The sequence below is a fragment of the Lacerta agilis genome, chromosome 7 (assembly GCF_009819535.1).
Source record: "Lacerta agilis isolate rLacAgi1 chromosome 7, rLacAgi1.pri, whole genome shotgun sequence".
NCBI lineage: Eukaryota > Metazoa > Chordata > Lepidosauria > Squamata > Lacertidae > Lacerta > Lacerta agilis.
The window spans coordinates 74,789,376-74,803,423 of NC_046318.1; the positions used below are offsets into that span (position 1 = coordinate 74,789,376).

At 50.8% G+C, this 14,048-nt stretch overlaps 1 protein-coding gene across 2 annotated transcripts; it reads left to right on the forward strand.

Moving 5' to 3' along the window:
• The first annotated feature begins 3,585 nt into the window (after positions 1-3,585).
• MYC (MYC proto-oncogene, bHLH transcription factor) lies at positions 3,586-9,335 on the forward strand. Of its 2 annotated transcripts, none has more exons than XM_033155855.1 (3): positions 3,586-3,906; positions 5,390-6,131; positions 8,771-9,335. In XM_033155855.1, the coding sequence occupies exons 2-3, from the start codon at positions 5,408-5,410 to the stop codon at positions 9,331-9,333; spliced, it is 1,287 nt and encodes a 428-aa protein (XP_033011746.1). In that variant the 5' UTR covers positions 3,586-3,906; positions 5,390-5,407; the 3' UTR covers positions 9,334-9,335. The 2 variants fall into 2 exon arrangements, with proteins under 2 accessions (XP_033011746.1, XP_033011747.1); XM_033155856.1 differs by lacking the exon at positions 3,586-3,906 and adding an exon at positions 5,033-5,166.
• The last annotated feature ends 4,713 nt before the right edge of the window (positions 9,336-14,048 follow it).

Sequence of the window (14,048 nt, forward strand, 5' to 3'; positions counted from 1 at the left end):
CTAGTCAACCGCTGGAAAACGATTGCCACCTGTTGATCCATCAAGATCAGCAGCTGCTGTTAAGGCAGAAGAGCAAGGCAGCCCTCTTTTATATGTGGTCAGTTGGCAACTCTCTTCGGGGACAGAGATGCAGGCGAAAGAAACTCAAAACTGCAGGACAAAATAAAATAAAAAATTCCTTCCAGTAGCACCTTAGAGACCAACTAAGTTTGTTCTTGGTATGAGCTTTCGTGTGCATACCAAGAACAAACTTAGTTGGTCTCTAAGGTGCTACTGGAAGGAATTTTTTATTTTGTTTTGTTTTGACTATGGCAGACCAACACGGCTACCTACCGGTAACTCAAAAATGCAGGGAAACTCCTCTTTTAAAGTGACTTGAGAGAGACCGCCCCCCAAACCTTTATTCTCGGAGCAGCAGCTCCTGTGCGGTTGCAAGCAGTAAAAGAGAAGGTGAGAGCAGTCATAAGGAACCTGCTATTTATTACTTAACTAAGAATATTAATAACAATAACCTGAGTCACAAACTTCCCCGGGAGGCCGGCCGAGCCCCGCCCCTCCCTTCAGCCTTTGACTTCTTCGCCACTAGAGGGCGGGATTACTTTACTTTCGCCGGCGGGCTGGCACGGTTTATAGCCGGCTGTGCAGAGAGAGAGCCAAGCTTGACAATACTTGTGCAAACACGTTTGAGCGTGCAATGCAACAAGTGCTCCTTCCTGCCTCCTTTTAAGGATGTGCATCTCTTCCCAGCCAGACAGCCGGCAAAGCCTCTGGGCTGAATGTCCTATCCTTTGCAAAGGAAAGGAGGATGCAAATCATTATTAGGGCTGCTGGATCTCTTAACGGCGTTTCTAAGTTTCTTGCAAGGTGCCGTTTCTCTTCTGGAACAACAGGGCGGGCCTTTAGATCTGCATTATCGCTGCTTCTGCAGCCCCGCTTGTCCTTTGCCCGTTTACTCGGAAGGAAGCAGCGCCAGTTTCAACGGGGCTTGCTTCCAGTTAAACGCCGCATGCTTAAACCCTGCTGTCAACTTCTCAAAAACCCACCCTTTTGCTAATCTGAATTTTCCCCAGCAGAAAGGGCTTGGCCAGGGGTTGTGATCCGGCTTCCTTTAACAGCCCTATTCAGCTGAAAGGGTCGAGGAGATAACAGAATTAGAATCTGAAGTCTTTTTTAAGGAAGCATTTGATGCAGTCAGAGCCATTTAACAATGGCGTGTTTACACTTGAAACCCGATTTAATCTAACCCGAGTCGTCGCTTGGGGGCTCTCTCCGGAAAACTAATCTGATCAGGGCCTCGCCTCCCTTCATTAGCATGAGACAAATCTTCCAAACCGGATTATTTGCACTTAAATCGGTTACTTGGCCTTAGCAAATTTAATCATGCCAATAAAGGGACTCAATTGAGTTTAATACGCAGTCCTCCGCTAAAATGGCACTGACAATGAAATCCTGTGTATGTTTACTCGGAAGTAAACCCCACAATGCCCAATTTTTGCAGGGGAGGTGTTACTGCTAGGTTTTAGTGCGCAGTTTAAAACGATTTAAATGCAGTTAGCGTCTGTTTAAAAAAAGAGTGGTTGCAGCCTGGGCTGTTGGGTTACTTAAAAGCGTTCCTGAGTGAACAGTAAACGGAGCTTTTTAAAAAAACCAAACATTGTGAACCTGCAACCTGCGCCCCCACCCGCCAAAACGGAAAGATCCGCGTGTGCGGATCTTTGTTTGTAGCGAGCAGCGAGGTGTGCTTGTTGTTTCCCCTGATGAAATAGTGGAGCAATAATCCTGCGAGCTAATTTTTAATCCGAATTCTTTGGGCATCCGAACAACTTTTGAGACGCGAGCTCCCCTCCTTCTTTTACCAACTCTTACATACACAGGTAAGCGTTGCTGAACTCAGTAACCTTCACCTCCCTCTCCTCGCATCGCCCCAAGTCTGCGCCCGGGAGCGACGCCAGATTCCCGAGTCTCGTGACATCTTTCTTCACCGCCTCCCGGCCCTGCAAACTCTCGTGTTTTTTAAATGCACGCTGCGATCCTAGGTCTTCCTCACACTAGCGGGCTGCGGTTGTGCGTTAAACCACCGTACTTGCTTCGTAGCAAACAGGCAAAGGAGGTTTAGGATCCCGTCCAAATCTCTCCAGGGAACCCAACCGACTTAAGTGCACAACGGCTTGCGGGAAAGCGTTCTTTCCAAGCACACGCCCCGCCAGAATTTGCAGCAAATTGGGGCGAGGGGCGGCGTTTGCAAGGCGAAGGCGTCGCTTCCGAAACGGATCTGCTAAGTCTTTTGGCTTGCACTCCCTACCTTGCGTAGGTTTAGTCGGAAGTGAGCCCCATTAAAACTCGACGGGGCTTTACTCCCAGGTAAAGTGTGCAATGGAGAGCATTGCATGCCCAAATTATCCACACAAGTGGCAAACCCCCAGAAGTGAACTCTAGACGGATTATATCCCCCAAGTAGCCTTTTTTTTTTGCAGTGCGGAAGAAACCGGGGCGGATCCTGAACAAAACGCTCCCACACCCCCCAAGAAGACAGTTTGTGTGCGGTGTGTGTGTGTGTGTGCGTAAACATCAGCCAACAGCCGCCGACTAAACGGCAGCGCGAGGCCCCGATACCTTGCACGCCTTACTCGCAAGTAAACCCCACTGATTCCAAAGGGGTAGCAAGCTTGCACACCGGCCTTGCAGACGCCGGGTAATGCGCACGGAAAAGCAAGCCAGCGCTGCTTCCCCGGAAAAGTGCAGGGGTGCGCGCGCGCGCGCGCATATACACACAACCCAGCAGCTCTGCAGGGCGCGCTGCTCGCTCGCTCGCCACTACACCTCCCGAGACTTTTACTATGTTTACTTCCGCCGGCCCCGGGCGCGCGTAACGTAAAGAAAGAGGCGGCCGGGCTGAATTAAACCGGCCCAGCGTCAGCTGCTGCCGTTACCGCCCCTCCTCCCGCGCCTTTAACGCAGTGCAGAGCGCGAGCGAGCGAGCTCTCCAAACGCTGGCTGCGGGCGCGCCTCTGCAAAGGAACCCCCGCCTTCCTTCTCTCTCCACTGCTTTTTGCCAGCACGAGACCCCTTCCCCAATCGGCCCCCCACTTCTGGCGGCCGGCTTCCGAACCTTTCCCCCACCGCCACCCCGGGCGGAGCGAGGGAGCGAGCAGGGAAGGCGGCACCCCCCCCTCCCCTCTCCAAGGCGCGCGTTTCCTCCTCCTCCTCCTCCTCTCCTCCCAGCTCCTTGTTGCAGACAGCCGTATGCAAAAGCTCGGCTAACACAGTTGGCGGGAAAAAGGAGGCGGAGCGCTAAGCCCGGCAAGCCTATAAAAGGCCTGGCGCGCCGGAGTCATTACTACTTTGCTTTCGCAGAGCCGAGGGGAGGGTCCGGCTCGGTTTGGGAAGGCGCCGCCGCCGCCGCTACTACTACAATCTCTTACTACTACTGTTACCGCCGCCGCCGCCTTTGCAGGGAAGAAATAAATAAATAAATACCCCCACCGAGGGTGCGCGCCTGCCCGCCGTCCCCCCGCTGCGCGCGCCTTGGCGCGCCCCCCTTTACCTATTCCTTCTCTCTCACATCCCAAGGCGCTGCTCCCTTTTTTTTTTTTTTAATTAAAGGCTTATTTTTTTGGACTCCGAGATCCGACGCGCACGACCAAGAACTCTTCGAAACCCGGCTTGCTGCATCGCTCCCTGGGATTTACAACCGATATCTTTGGACGGACTGCCTTTGCTTTTTTTCCTTTTTCTTTTTGAGGGATTTACAAGGAAAGGGGGGGGGGCCGAGCAGATTGCCGTCCCCCACTTGGTGGCTTCTTTTTTTTTACCTGCGTTCGTTGGCCCCCTTTTCTCATAGATATATCCGCACCGTTCCAAATAATCGACCCACTGTCTTTTTTAGCCGGGACCTGGGAGGAACCGGTAAGTCCGTCCTTTATTATTATTATTATTATTCTGCCGGGATCACTCTCGCTTGCTCTTTCTTGGTGCGTGTGGATTTTTTTTTTTTTAGAGGCGGGATATCTGAATTTGTCAGCTTAGGCGAAAGTGATCGGTTGTCTCCAGCGTGTCCGAGAGAAGCAGCCCGGCACGCATTTTATTTACAGTATTTCTCTTTCAAAGGAGGCGGGCTCCCAGCGAGCTTTGAGAAGGGGGATTTTGACGAGGAGCTAATTTTGCATTGTTAGTAGTAGTGGACCTAGATTTCGGGGGGGGGGCGCCTAGATACAGCTTCCTCTCCTGTTGAAGCTTTGCATTGAAATTGCATTTGCAAGCTGCTGGCAATTTGTTCTTGCGAGAAGTTGGGGTGGCGACCCAGTTTCAGGAAAATTGGGGGGGGGGTCTCTCTTAATCCCCCCGCCCGCCTGCCCTGGGGTGGAGAGGAGGGGAGTTTCATGTGTTGCGCTGTCCCAAGAGGAATCTTGCAGAAGGGTTGGTTCGAACCTGTTTGGGGAGGAAGGAAAAGGGAGACCTTAAGAGGAAACGTTCCTCTTGGCGGACGCAGGATCGTTCGCCAGGGCGCCGCCTGGGTTAATACCCCCGGATATACTCCAGTGGGGCAGGCGGGGGGGTGGTACGACGGTACCTCGGGGCGCTTGTACTCCGAAGGGGCGGGGAGCCGGAGAGCCGCAGGCTCGTGGGGGCGGCAGGAGATGGGAGTGAATCCCAAGTGGATTTTTTTTTTTAAGGTGGCGCCGGTTCGAATCCCGGGGACTCTCGGATTGAGCCGGAGATAGTCATTTCACAGGGCAAATTTATGCGTGTCTCGTCGGGGGTGGGGGCGCCTGACGGGGCCCCGCTTGGCGTGGTTGACACTAGATACCGGATGCTTTCCCCCGCTCTGTGTCCGAGGTATAGGCTCGCAATGCATTGTGCGTTCCGGACGGCTCTCCCCGCGCATTGCGATTTTCGGTGGGGGCCGCGGGTGGGCGTTTTGCTTCGGAAAGGAGGCGGGAGCCGGGATCTGGCGAGCCCGTTCCTCCTGCTCACGTCGAAGGCGGTTTAGCCGACTGGTAGCAGGGAACTCAACGAAGTCGCTTTATCAGCCTCGGAAGCGGAGGGCGCGTTGCATTGAACTGAGCGGGGAAACCTGGCGAGGGTGTCGCCGTGCGCCCCCGCTCTCCCAGCCGGGATGATCCTCGTTAACTTAGGGGGGCGCTGCCTTCCTTACTGCTCTCTTAGGTAACTCGTACTCCCCGCCCCCCATTTTCAGGCGTTCTCGTGCGCCTCGACGGTTGTGCATGCAGACGCGGGGTAGTTAGTCCGGGTTACTTTACCCCGTTATTGTGTGTGTGTGTGTGTAATAGGGTTTTGCGGAGTCCTTTGGAGAGGGGCATGCATGGGATCGGGGCCGCGCAGCAGCCCGCAGCTAACCGCTTCCCCGTCTTTCCCCCGCCCCTTTTAGGCACTGTCCCCAGCCACCATGCCTCTGACGGTGCCGAGCTTCAGCCGGGCTTACGATTACGACTATGACTCGGTGCAGCCGTACTTCTACTTCGAAGACGAGGAGGAGAACTTCTACCTGACGGGGCACCACCGCGGCTGCGAGCTGCAGCCGCCCGCGCCGTCGGAGGACATCTGGAAGAAGTTCGAGCTGCTGCCCACGCCGCCTCTGTCGCCCAGCCGCCGCTCGGGCTGCTTCCCGTCCAGCGCCGACCAGCTGGAGATGGTGACGGAGCTGCTGGGCAGCGACGTGGTCAACCAGAGCTTCATCTGCGACCCGGGCGACGACGCCTTCGTCAAGTCCATCATCATCCAGGACTGCATGTGGAGCGGAGGCTCCACCGCCGCCAAGCTCCAGCAGGTCGTCTCCGAGAAGCTCGCCTCCTACCAGGCCGCCCGGAGGGACGGCGCGGCCGCGGCGCGCAGCGGCAGCCTCCCGCAGCCTTCCCCGACGGCGCCTGCCGCCGCCGCCACGGCCTCCGCCTCCTCGGCTTCCTCGTCCGCTGCCTCTTCCGCCGCCGCTTCTCCCAGCAGCGCCTACCTGCAAGACCTGGGCGCCACGGCTGCCGAGTGCATCGACCCGTCCGTCGTCTTTCCGTACCCGCTGAGCGACAAGTCGCCGAAAGTCGAGGCCGCCTCCCCGGAGCCTAGCCCGGCTCCTTTGCTGGGGCAGGACACGCCGCCCACCACCAGCAGCGATTCTGGTGAGTAGCAGCGGCAGTGCTGTCGATACCGCCCCCTCTGGACATCCTTTCTTTTTTCGGAGTGGGGGAGGGTTAGTGCATTGACTGCAGTGACCCTAAATATGCAAGTGGGGGGGTCCAGAGTTGGAGAGGAAGAGCAGGGCTAAGCAATATGGGGTTGTCGGGGGAGACCAAGGCTGCACTTACACACTTGGTAAGGATTAGAAAGGCTTGAAATATTGGGTGTTTGTCAGTTTTCAAACGTTATGGGGAATTGGAAAATGCTGGCCCTCCTCAGAGTAGACCCATTGAGATGAATGGAGGTGGCTAACTTAGGTCCGTTGATTTCATGGGGTCTGCTTTGAGGAGGGACCCAGTTGCATTCCACCCTGAGGCTGTTCCCACCCCCCCACCCCACCCCGCATGCTTACCTGGGAGTAAGCCACACTGAGCTTGCAAATCTCCCTGCAAAAGAATCTGCTAAGCTGTCTAGGCCCCGAAGTTACCTGTAGGGTTGGTTACCTTTTCCTGGCCCTCCTACAATCCAGTTCTGCAGCCAACTTCTTCACCCAGGGCATGTGAAGTGGTCAGCTGCCTTTTAGCAGGACAAAAAAAAAGATGCAATGCAGTCCTCATTCCAGCCATTCGCCATCCCTGGCCCCTCCTATTGGAGGGTTGTGTGTTTGTGTGAATGAATGTTCCCATTGTGCAGATGGGAACACTGATCCTGACCGGGGGGGGGGGAGGAATTTATGCTTAAGCCCTAAGACTTGAAGGACTTGAAACCTAGAGATAATGACTGTTAAAAGTCATACTGCATCCTATCCTGGCTTAATAAACTGTGGGAGGAGAGAGGAAGAAAGTTAGTTTTGGCTGTGATCTTCAGTGGTGACATACATTTTAAAAGGAAAACTCTGTTCAGAGAATAACAGGCATTGACTCTCTCCTTTACCTGCTTTCCAAATGTTTTGGTATCGGGAACTTTCCCTGGATTGGGGGGGGGGGGCTGGGGAGAACAGCTAACACATTTGTTTTTTTTCTGGGTTTGTTCACACTGGAACTTCTGCTTAACCTTTGAGATAACTAAATCCTAATGGAATGTGTTGTATTTCTTTTACACCACGCACTGGCTGATATGAATATCTTCGTCTTCCCTTCTTCCCCCCCCCCTCCTTCCAATTTTTTTAAAAAAATAATTTCAAGTTGCTCAGCACCTCCCCCTTCTAGCATATGTGTGTGTTCTCATCTCTTCTCCCCCTTCCTTTTTTTTTTAAATGCCACGTTAGCAACACACATGGCTTGGGCTTCCCAGGAATTGAATTTCCTGGGGAAAAGTAGACCAGGGAGGAATGGAGGTGGGGGGAGAGGAGACAAACCCATGCTGCTTAGATTTCATAATGGGGTCAGGGCAGGTCGTTGGAGCGGGAATTTTAAACCCTGTAATCAAATATATCTCCTACTTGTGTTTGCCACGTGGTGGTGAAGGGTAAACTGGGAGAGAGTTTGGGAGCGCAGTTCAACAGGTGCAGAGAAATTTCTGGGGTGGAGTAGGAAAAAGTTTTTAAAGGTGCTCTGAAGAACACCAGCCTGCATGTTGTGTAAGCTTTTTAAGGGTGTCGCTCTCCTGCCTTGAGCGCTTGCACCAACCTGCCCTAGTTCTCACAGTGCATCTTTTCCCAACGCAAGCACTCCTGACCTTCCATAGGTACCAGGCTTGGCACCTCATGTGTGAACAGGGCTGCTGGGGGGCATGGCCAGCAGCCGTTTGGGGGTGCTTTGCCAGGAATTCCTGCCTGCCCTAATGGGGATCGTCCAGTTTGCAAGTTCTGTTAGTGGACGCAAGCTAAGGGGGTTTTTCCTTCCATGGGTGGAAAACGCCTTGCTTGCTGAACCAAATGCTCGCGCTCCTGCTGTGTTTGGTGAACTGCTCTTCCAGAGTTGTGCAATCCTCCAATTTCAACACAGGGAGATCTGAAAGCCCAGGAGTCAGTTAACAGTCCTTTGAGGAGTGCAATGCCATCTAAAAAGCCATCTTCCTTTCGTTGCATAACAAAATTACGGTTCCCGGCAAGAAGGGGAGAATGCGGACTTGCTCCCGAAAGCAGAGCATTATTTTTTTTTTCCCCTGCTTGGTTTAAGGCAGGGTTTTCCCAACTGGTTTTGGACTACAACTCCCATCATCCCTAGCTAGCAGGACCAGTGGTCGTGGATGATGGGAATTGTAGTCCAAAAAACAGCTGGGAACTGAAGTTTGGGGAGCCCTGGTTTAAGGGGAACTCGCATCAGTCCAAGCCAATATGGCCAGGGATGATGGGAGTTGTAGTTCAGCAACTCTCCAACCTGTGAGTCAGGAATATTGAGCTTTGTGGAACAGTGTTGTTACCACTGTTCTGGTGATAAGCCATGCAATATCGAGTGGATACTTCTATTGCTTAAATCAGGGTTTCCCAAACTTGGATCCCCAGCTTTTTTGGACTACAACTCCCATCATCCGTAGCTAGCAGGACCAGTGGTCATGGATGATGGGAATTGTAGTCCAAAAACAACGGGGGGGAAACTCAAGTTTGGGAAACCCTGGTCTTACTCGTATAACTGTAAATAGGCTGTTGTTGTTGTTTTTTAAAAAAACTTAACCTTTTGTGTGTGTTTTTTTCCGCCAGAAGAGGAAGAGGAGCAAGAAGAAGAAGAAGATGAGGAAGAAATTGATGTGGTTACAGTAGAGAAAAGGCAGCCCACATCGAGGAAATCGGAGTCCGGTACGCACAGGAAGCCCCACCACAGCCCCTTGGTCCTCAAGCGGTGTCACGTCCCCATCCACCAGCACAACTATGCCGCCCCTCCGTCAACCCGAGTCGAGTACCCGTCCGCCAAGCGGCTAAAGTTGGACAGTGGCAGAGTCCTCAAGCAGATCAGCAACAACCGCAAATGCTCAAGCCCGCGCACCTCGGACTCGGAAGAGAACGACAAGAGGAGGACGCACAACGTCTTGGAGCGCCAGCGGCGGAACGAGCTCAAGCTGAGCTTCTTTGCGCTGCGAGACCAGATCCCCGAAGTGGCCAACAACGAGAAGGCCCCGAAAGTCGTCATCCTCAAAAAGGCCACGGAGTACGTCTTGTCCATCCAGTCGGACGAGCACAGACTGTTAGCGGAAAAGGAACAACTGAGGAGGCGGCAGGAGCAGCTGAAAAGCAAACTCCAGCAGCTCAGGAACTCTTGCGTTTGAAACAAAACAAAACAAAAAAAGCCCGCAAGTGTTGGAAAGGGGGAGACATCGATCGGGGTGGGGGGGAAGTATAAGAACTTTTATGCTTTTTTAAAACAAAACAAAAACTATGTACTGATGGACTCAACAAAGTGTGAAAAGCTTGCATGCTCAACAACTACACAACCTTGGCCTGCCCTTGGTGCAGGGCTGGCCGGAACCTCAAAACTGCCTCTGAACTGATAAAAAACTTTGGGCAGGAACCTTCTTCATGCTTTGGGGGACGAACAGTTCCTCTTAACCTTTTTCTTTTTGTATTTAAAGCGTCCTCGTCGTCCCCCTTCCTTTCTTAAGGCGATTTACAGGTGATGCAGAGTCCTCACCGCATCTGTACATATATTTACGCAGCCTAATGACCTGTACATATCTTTATTAAAAAAAAATCTTTATAGAAAAAATTTAAAAAAACCCTGCAATGCTTAGTCGGTTGTGGCAACTGAATTTATAATTGTCTTGAACCTTTTCGTGCCATAACATTTCACAGAAACCTTTGGTCGTTTTTATTTAAGTATCTTTTTGTCATTTTTTTTAAAGAAATAAATGATTTTATTTTGTGTTTCTAGATAAATAAAATATTTGCCCTAAATTGTAAGCAGCTACGGCTTGCAAGTTCTTCTTCGCCTTTGGATTTCTAAAGATATAATTCCCAGGAAGTGCCGCAACCAATGGCAATAAGTTGTTGTTGTTTTTTAAGCCAGGGTTTCCCAAACTTTGGACTCCAGATGTTTTTTGGACTACAGTTCCCAACATCCCTTGCCTGGCTAAGGATGATGGGAGTTGTAGTCCAGAAAACAGCTGGGGATCCAACTTTGAGAAACTCTTTTAGCAATGGAAGTATCCGGCCAATTTAAACCTGGGTAGCTCAGTTGGTTAGAGCGTGGAGCTGAATAATGCTGAGGTTGCAGGTTCGATTCCTGCATTGTAATAGTTTCCTTAAAACATGGCTCTAACCAGCTCACGATTCTCGGCTCACAGGTCAGAGAGCCTTGTGGGCCCTCTCTCCGGATATTTTTGAACTACAACTCCCATCGTCCGTGACCAACGGCCATATTGACTTTCGCTGATGGGAGTTCACCCTCTCTACAGATTTCCCATCCCTGGGTTACACTGGCTGCGTGTCTCTGCAGTATCAGACAATAAGCACCTCCCAGTTTTACCGAAACAATGCTTTCTGCAAGTCCGGGCAGCGCGCACGCCTGTATTTGCACATCATTTGCGTACCATTTCCAGCACGCTTCCAATTAAAAAAAAAAACATATAGCAGGAAGTTATTATCCTGTCTGCTGTTATGCAAACCGGAACCTCTCGCATACAATGTGTGTTCTTTAGCCCTAGTGGACCGTGGTGTATTTTTTTATGGGGGGGGGAGGGGATCAACTGCCAAATGTTCACAGAGAAGAGGGATTGGCTGCTAAACAACTCTGCAACATCCCCCCAGCTTAGAAAAATGGCACCTGTGCGGCTAATAGAGGGGAACCTGCAATACACACCCCCATCATTCTGCCCGGACACTGAGGTCCAGCGCCGAGGGCCTTCTGGCGGTTCCCTCACTGCGAGAAGCAAAGCTACAGGGAACCAGGCAGAGGGCCTTCTCGGTAGGGGCACCCGCCCTGTGGAACGCCCTCCCATCCCAGGTCAAGGAGATAAACAACTACCTGACATTCAGAAAATACCTGAAGGCAGCCCTTTTCAGGGAAGTTTTTAATGTGTGATATTTTTGTATCTGATTTTTGTTGGAAGCCGCCCAGAGTGGCTGGGGAAATCCAGCCAGATGGGCGGGGTACAAATAATAAATATTATTATTATTATTATTTTACCTGACTGAGCCGAGGATGCAGGGAGTTTTAAGTTGGTTGCCACCCTGCGTGGCTTCTAACAAGTTAAAAGGTGATGGGAGAGAAACCATTAAACTCTGGCAGAGGAAGTGCACTCCATTATGAAGCCCGGGTTCAGATTGTGTAGTTCATGGGTAGGCAAACTTAAGGCCTGTGGCCGGATCTGTCCCAATCGCTTCCGAATTCAGCCCGCGGACCGTCCAGGAATTGGTGTGTTTTTACATGAGTAGAATGTGTCCTTTTATTTAAAATGTGTCTGGGTTATTTGTGGGGCATAGGAATTCGGTCATTATTTTTTTCCAAAAATATAGTTGGCCCCCCACAAGGTCTGAGGGACAGTGGACCGGCCCCCTGCTGAAGAAGTTTGCTGACCCCTGTCTTAAGTTGCACAGATGTAGAATCTGTGTCCCTCCAGCTCTTGCTGAATTCCCAGCCAATGATGCCAATAATCAGGGATGATGGGAGTTGTAGTCCAGCAACTTCTTTAGGAGTAAGTTAGCACCAGGCGCGCATACTTATAAGGGAGTCCCACGAAATGCAGAAGATGTTACAGCAAGCGTCCTTAGGATGGGGCTGAAATTCTCCAATAAGTTTCCCTCCTTCATTTTACCTTTCTCGATCTGCTGCGGAGAGGGATCTCCCTTGGTATAATCCCGTTTTTACCCGTCTGAAGGAAGGGACCCAAATAAATGAATAGTTTGTTGTTGTTGTCGTTCAGTCGTGTCCAACTCTTCGTGACCCCATGGACCAGAGCACGCCAGGCACGCCTATCCTTCACTGCCTCTCGTAGTTTGGCCAAACTCATGCCAGTCGCTTCGAGAACACTGTCCAACCATCTCATCCTCTTGTCCCCTTCTCCTTGTGCCCTCCATCTTTCCCAACATCAGGGTCTTTTCCAAGGAGTCTTCTCTTATCATGAGGTGGCCAAAGTATTGGAGCCTCAACTTCAGGATCTGTCCTTCTAGTGAGCACTCAGGGCTGATTTCTTTGAGAATGGATAGGTTTGATCTTCTTGCAGTCCCTGGGACTCTCAAGAGTCTCCTCCAGCGCCATAATTCAAAAGCATCAATTCTTCTGCGATCAGCCTTCTTGATGGTCTAGCTCTCACTTCCGTACATTACTACTGGGAAAACCATAGCTTTAACTATAAGGACCTTTGTCGGCAAGGTGATGTCTTTGCTTTTTAAGATGCTGTCTAGGTTTGTCATTGCTTTTCTCCCCAGAGAATAGTTAGGGAGGACTAACCTGTTCAACTGGTTCAGGTAGCCTGAGTCACCCCAGTAAATCAATTTAATTCTCATGTACTTCAAATGAGAGCACGCTGCTACTTCTTTTTAGGCGATTGAACTGCATCTGTGTGTGCTTGTGGGGTAAAAAAAAATATTAACTGTTTCCACGGCAGTCATTCTGCAGAGTTTTGCATGCTTGCTTATTTCTTTAGATGCATAATCTGCTTGGTCGCAAAGCTCTCCCTAAGTGTAAATAAAATGGTAGATAAGACAGCTAAAAGTCTTATCTAAATGAGTTTTATTATTAACCTATATCCACCGTTAAAAGTGGATATAGGTTGATAATATGTCTGGGTAGGCTCACTGAAATTTTTGAAATGAATAAATCACCAAACATCTAAAGCAATATAGATAAAAGGGTGTCTTCCTGTTGTCAATAGGCAGAGAGTTCTGCCACATTAAAAGATCAGCACCTTGCAAACATTTGGACCTTCGTCACAACAACCCTGTGAGGTAGGTTAAGCTAAGAGATGGTGACTGACTCCAAGGTCACCCAGTGAGCTTCCTGGCTGAGTGGGGATTCGAACCCTGGTCTCCCAGGTCACAGTCCAACACTCTTTAACACAGGCTTCCTCGATCTCGGCCCTCCAGATGTTTTGAGACTACAATTCCCATCATCCCTGACCACTGGTCCTGCTAGCTAGGGGTCATGGGAGTTGTAGGCCAAAAACGGCTGGTGGGCCGAGGTTGAAGAAGCCTGCTCTAACCATTACGCCACACTGCCTCTCATATAGAGGGGGCTCCTGCCTGCTGCAGCAATGGAAACGGAACGTAGTCATCTGGTTAATAGCCATTATTTGCTGCTTTATTCTAATCTCCCACCTGAATCAGATCCCCAGCTTTTTTTTTTCTTTCCATTTGTTCTCTGCTTCAAGGGGGAACTGTGTGTTCTGATTAATGCGCACAGAAAACGTGGGAAGAACCTCAAAGGTGCCAGAGAGGGTTTATTTATATATATACTGATTTTCAACCCAAAGGCCTTCAAAGCGGCGAAGAGCATATTGAAACATAAAGAGGCCAGGGGGAGTTGGATAAAATATCATGAAACCAACTGAACCAATTGGATGGGACCCTGGGCAGCGGCGGAGCCTTCCTTGGGTTAGAGGATAGAAGAGTGCTGTTGCCAACTAACTCTACGGGAAATGTCTTTTAAAAAAAAAACTTGGAGAGGAGAGTGGCTGCCGGTAAGTGTAGACAATATTGAGCTGGATGGAGCAAAGATCTGGCTGCTGTCCCAAGCACCCGGGAAAAACCAGAAACCGGAATGGACGATGCAAAAATAAAAGGGGCCCATCTGCACTATACATTTAAAGCAGGATCATACCGCTTCAGACAGTAAAAGGTAAAGGGACGTTTGTCCTTTTATTTAAACTGCATCTCTGGGTTATTTGTGGGGCATAGGAATTCGTTCATTTCCCACCCAAAAAATATAGTCCGCCCTCCCCACAAGGTCTGAGGGACAGTGGACCAGCCCCCTGCTGAAAACGTTTGCTGACCCCGAATTGTAGGGTCAGAAGGGGTCCTGTGGGCCATCTAGTCCAACCCCCTGCAA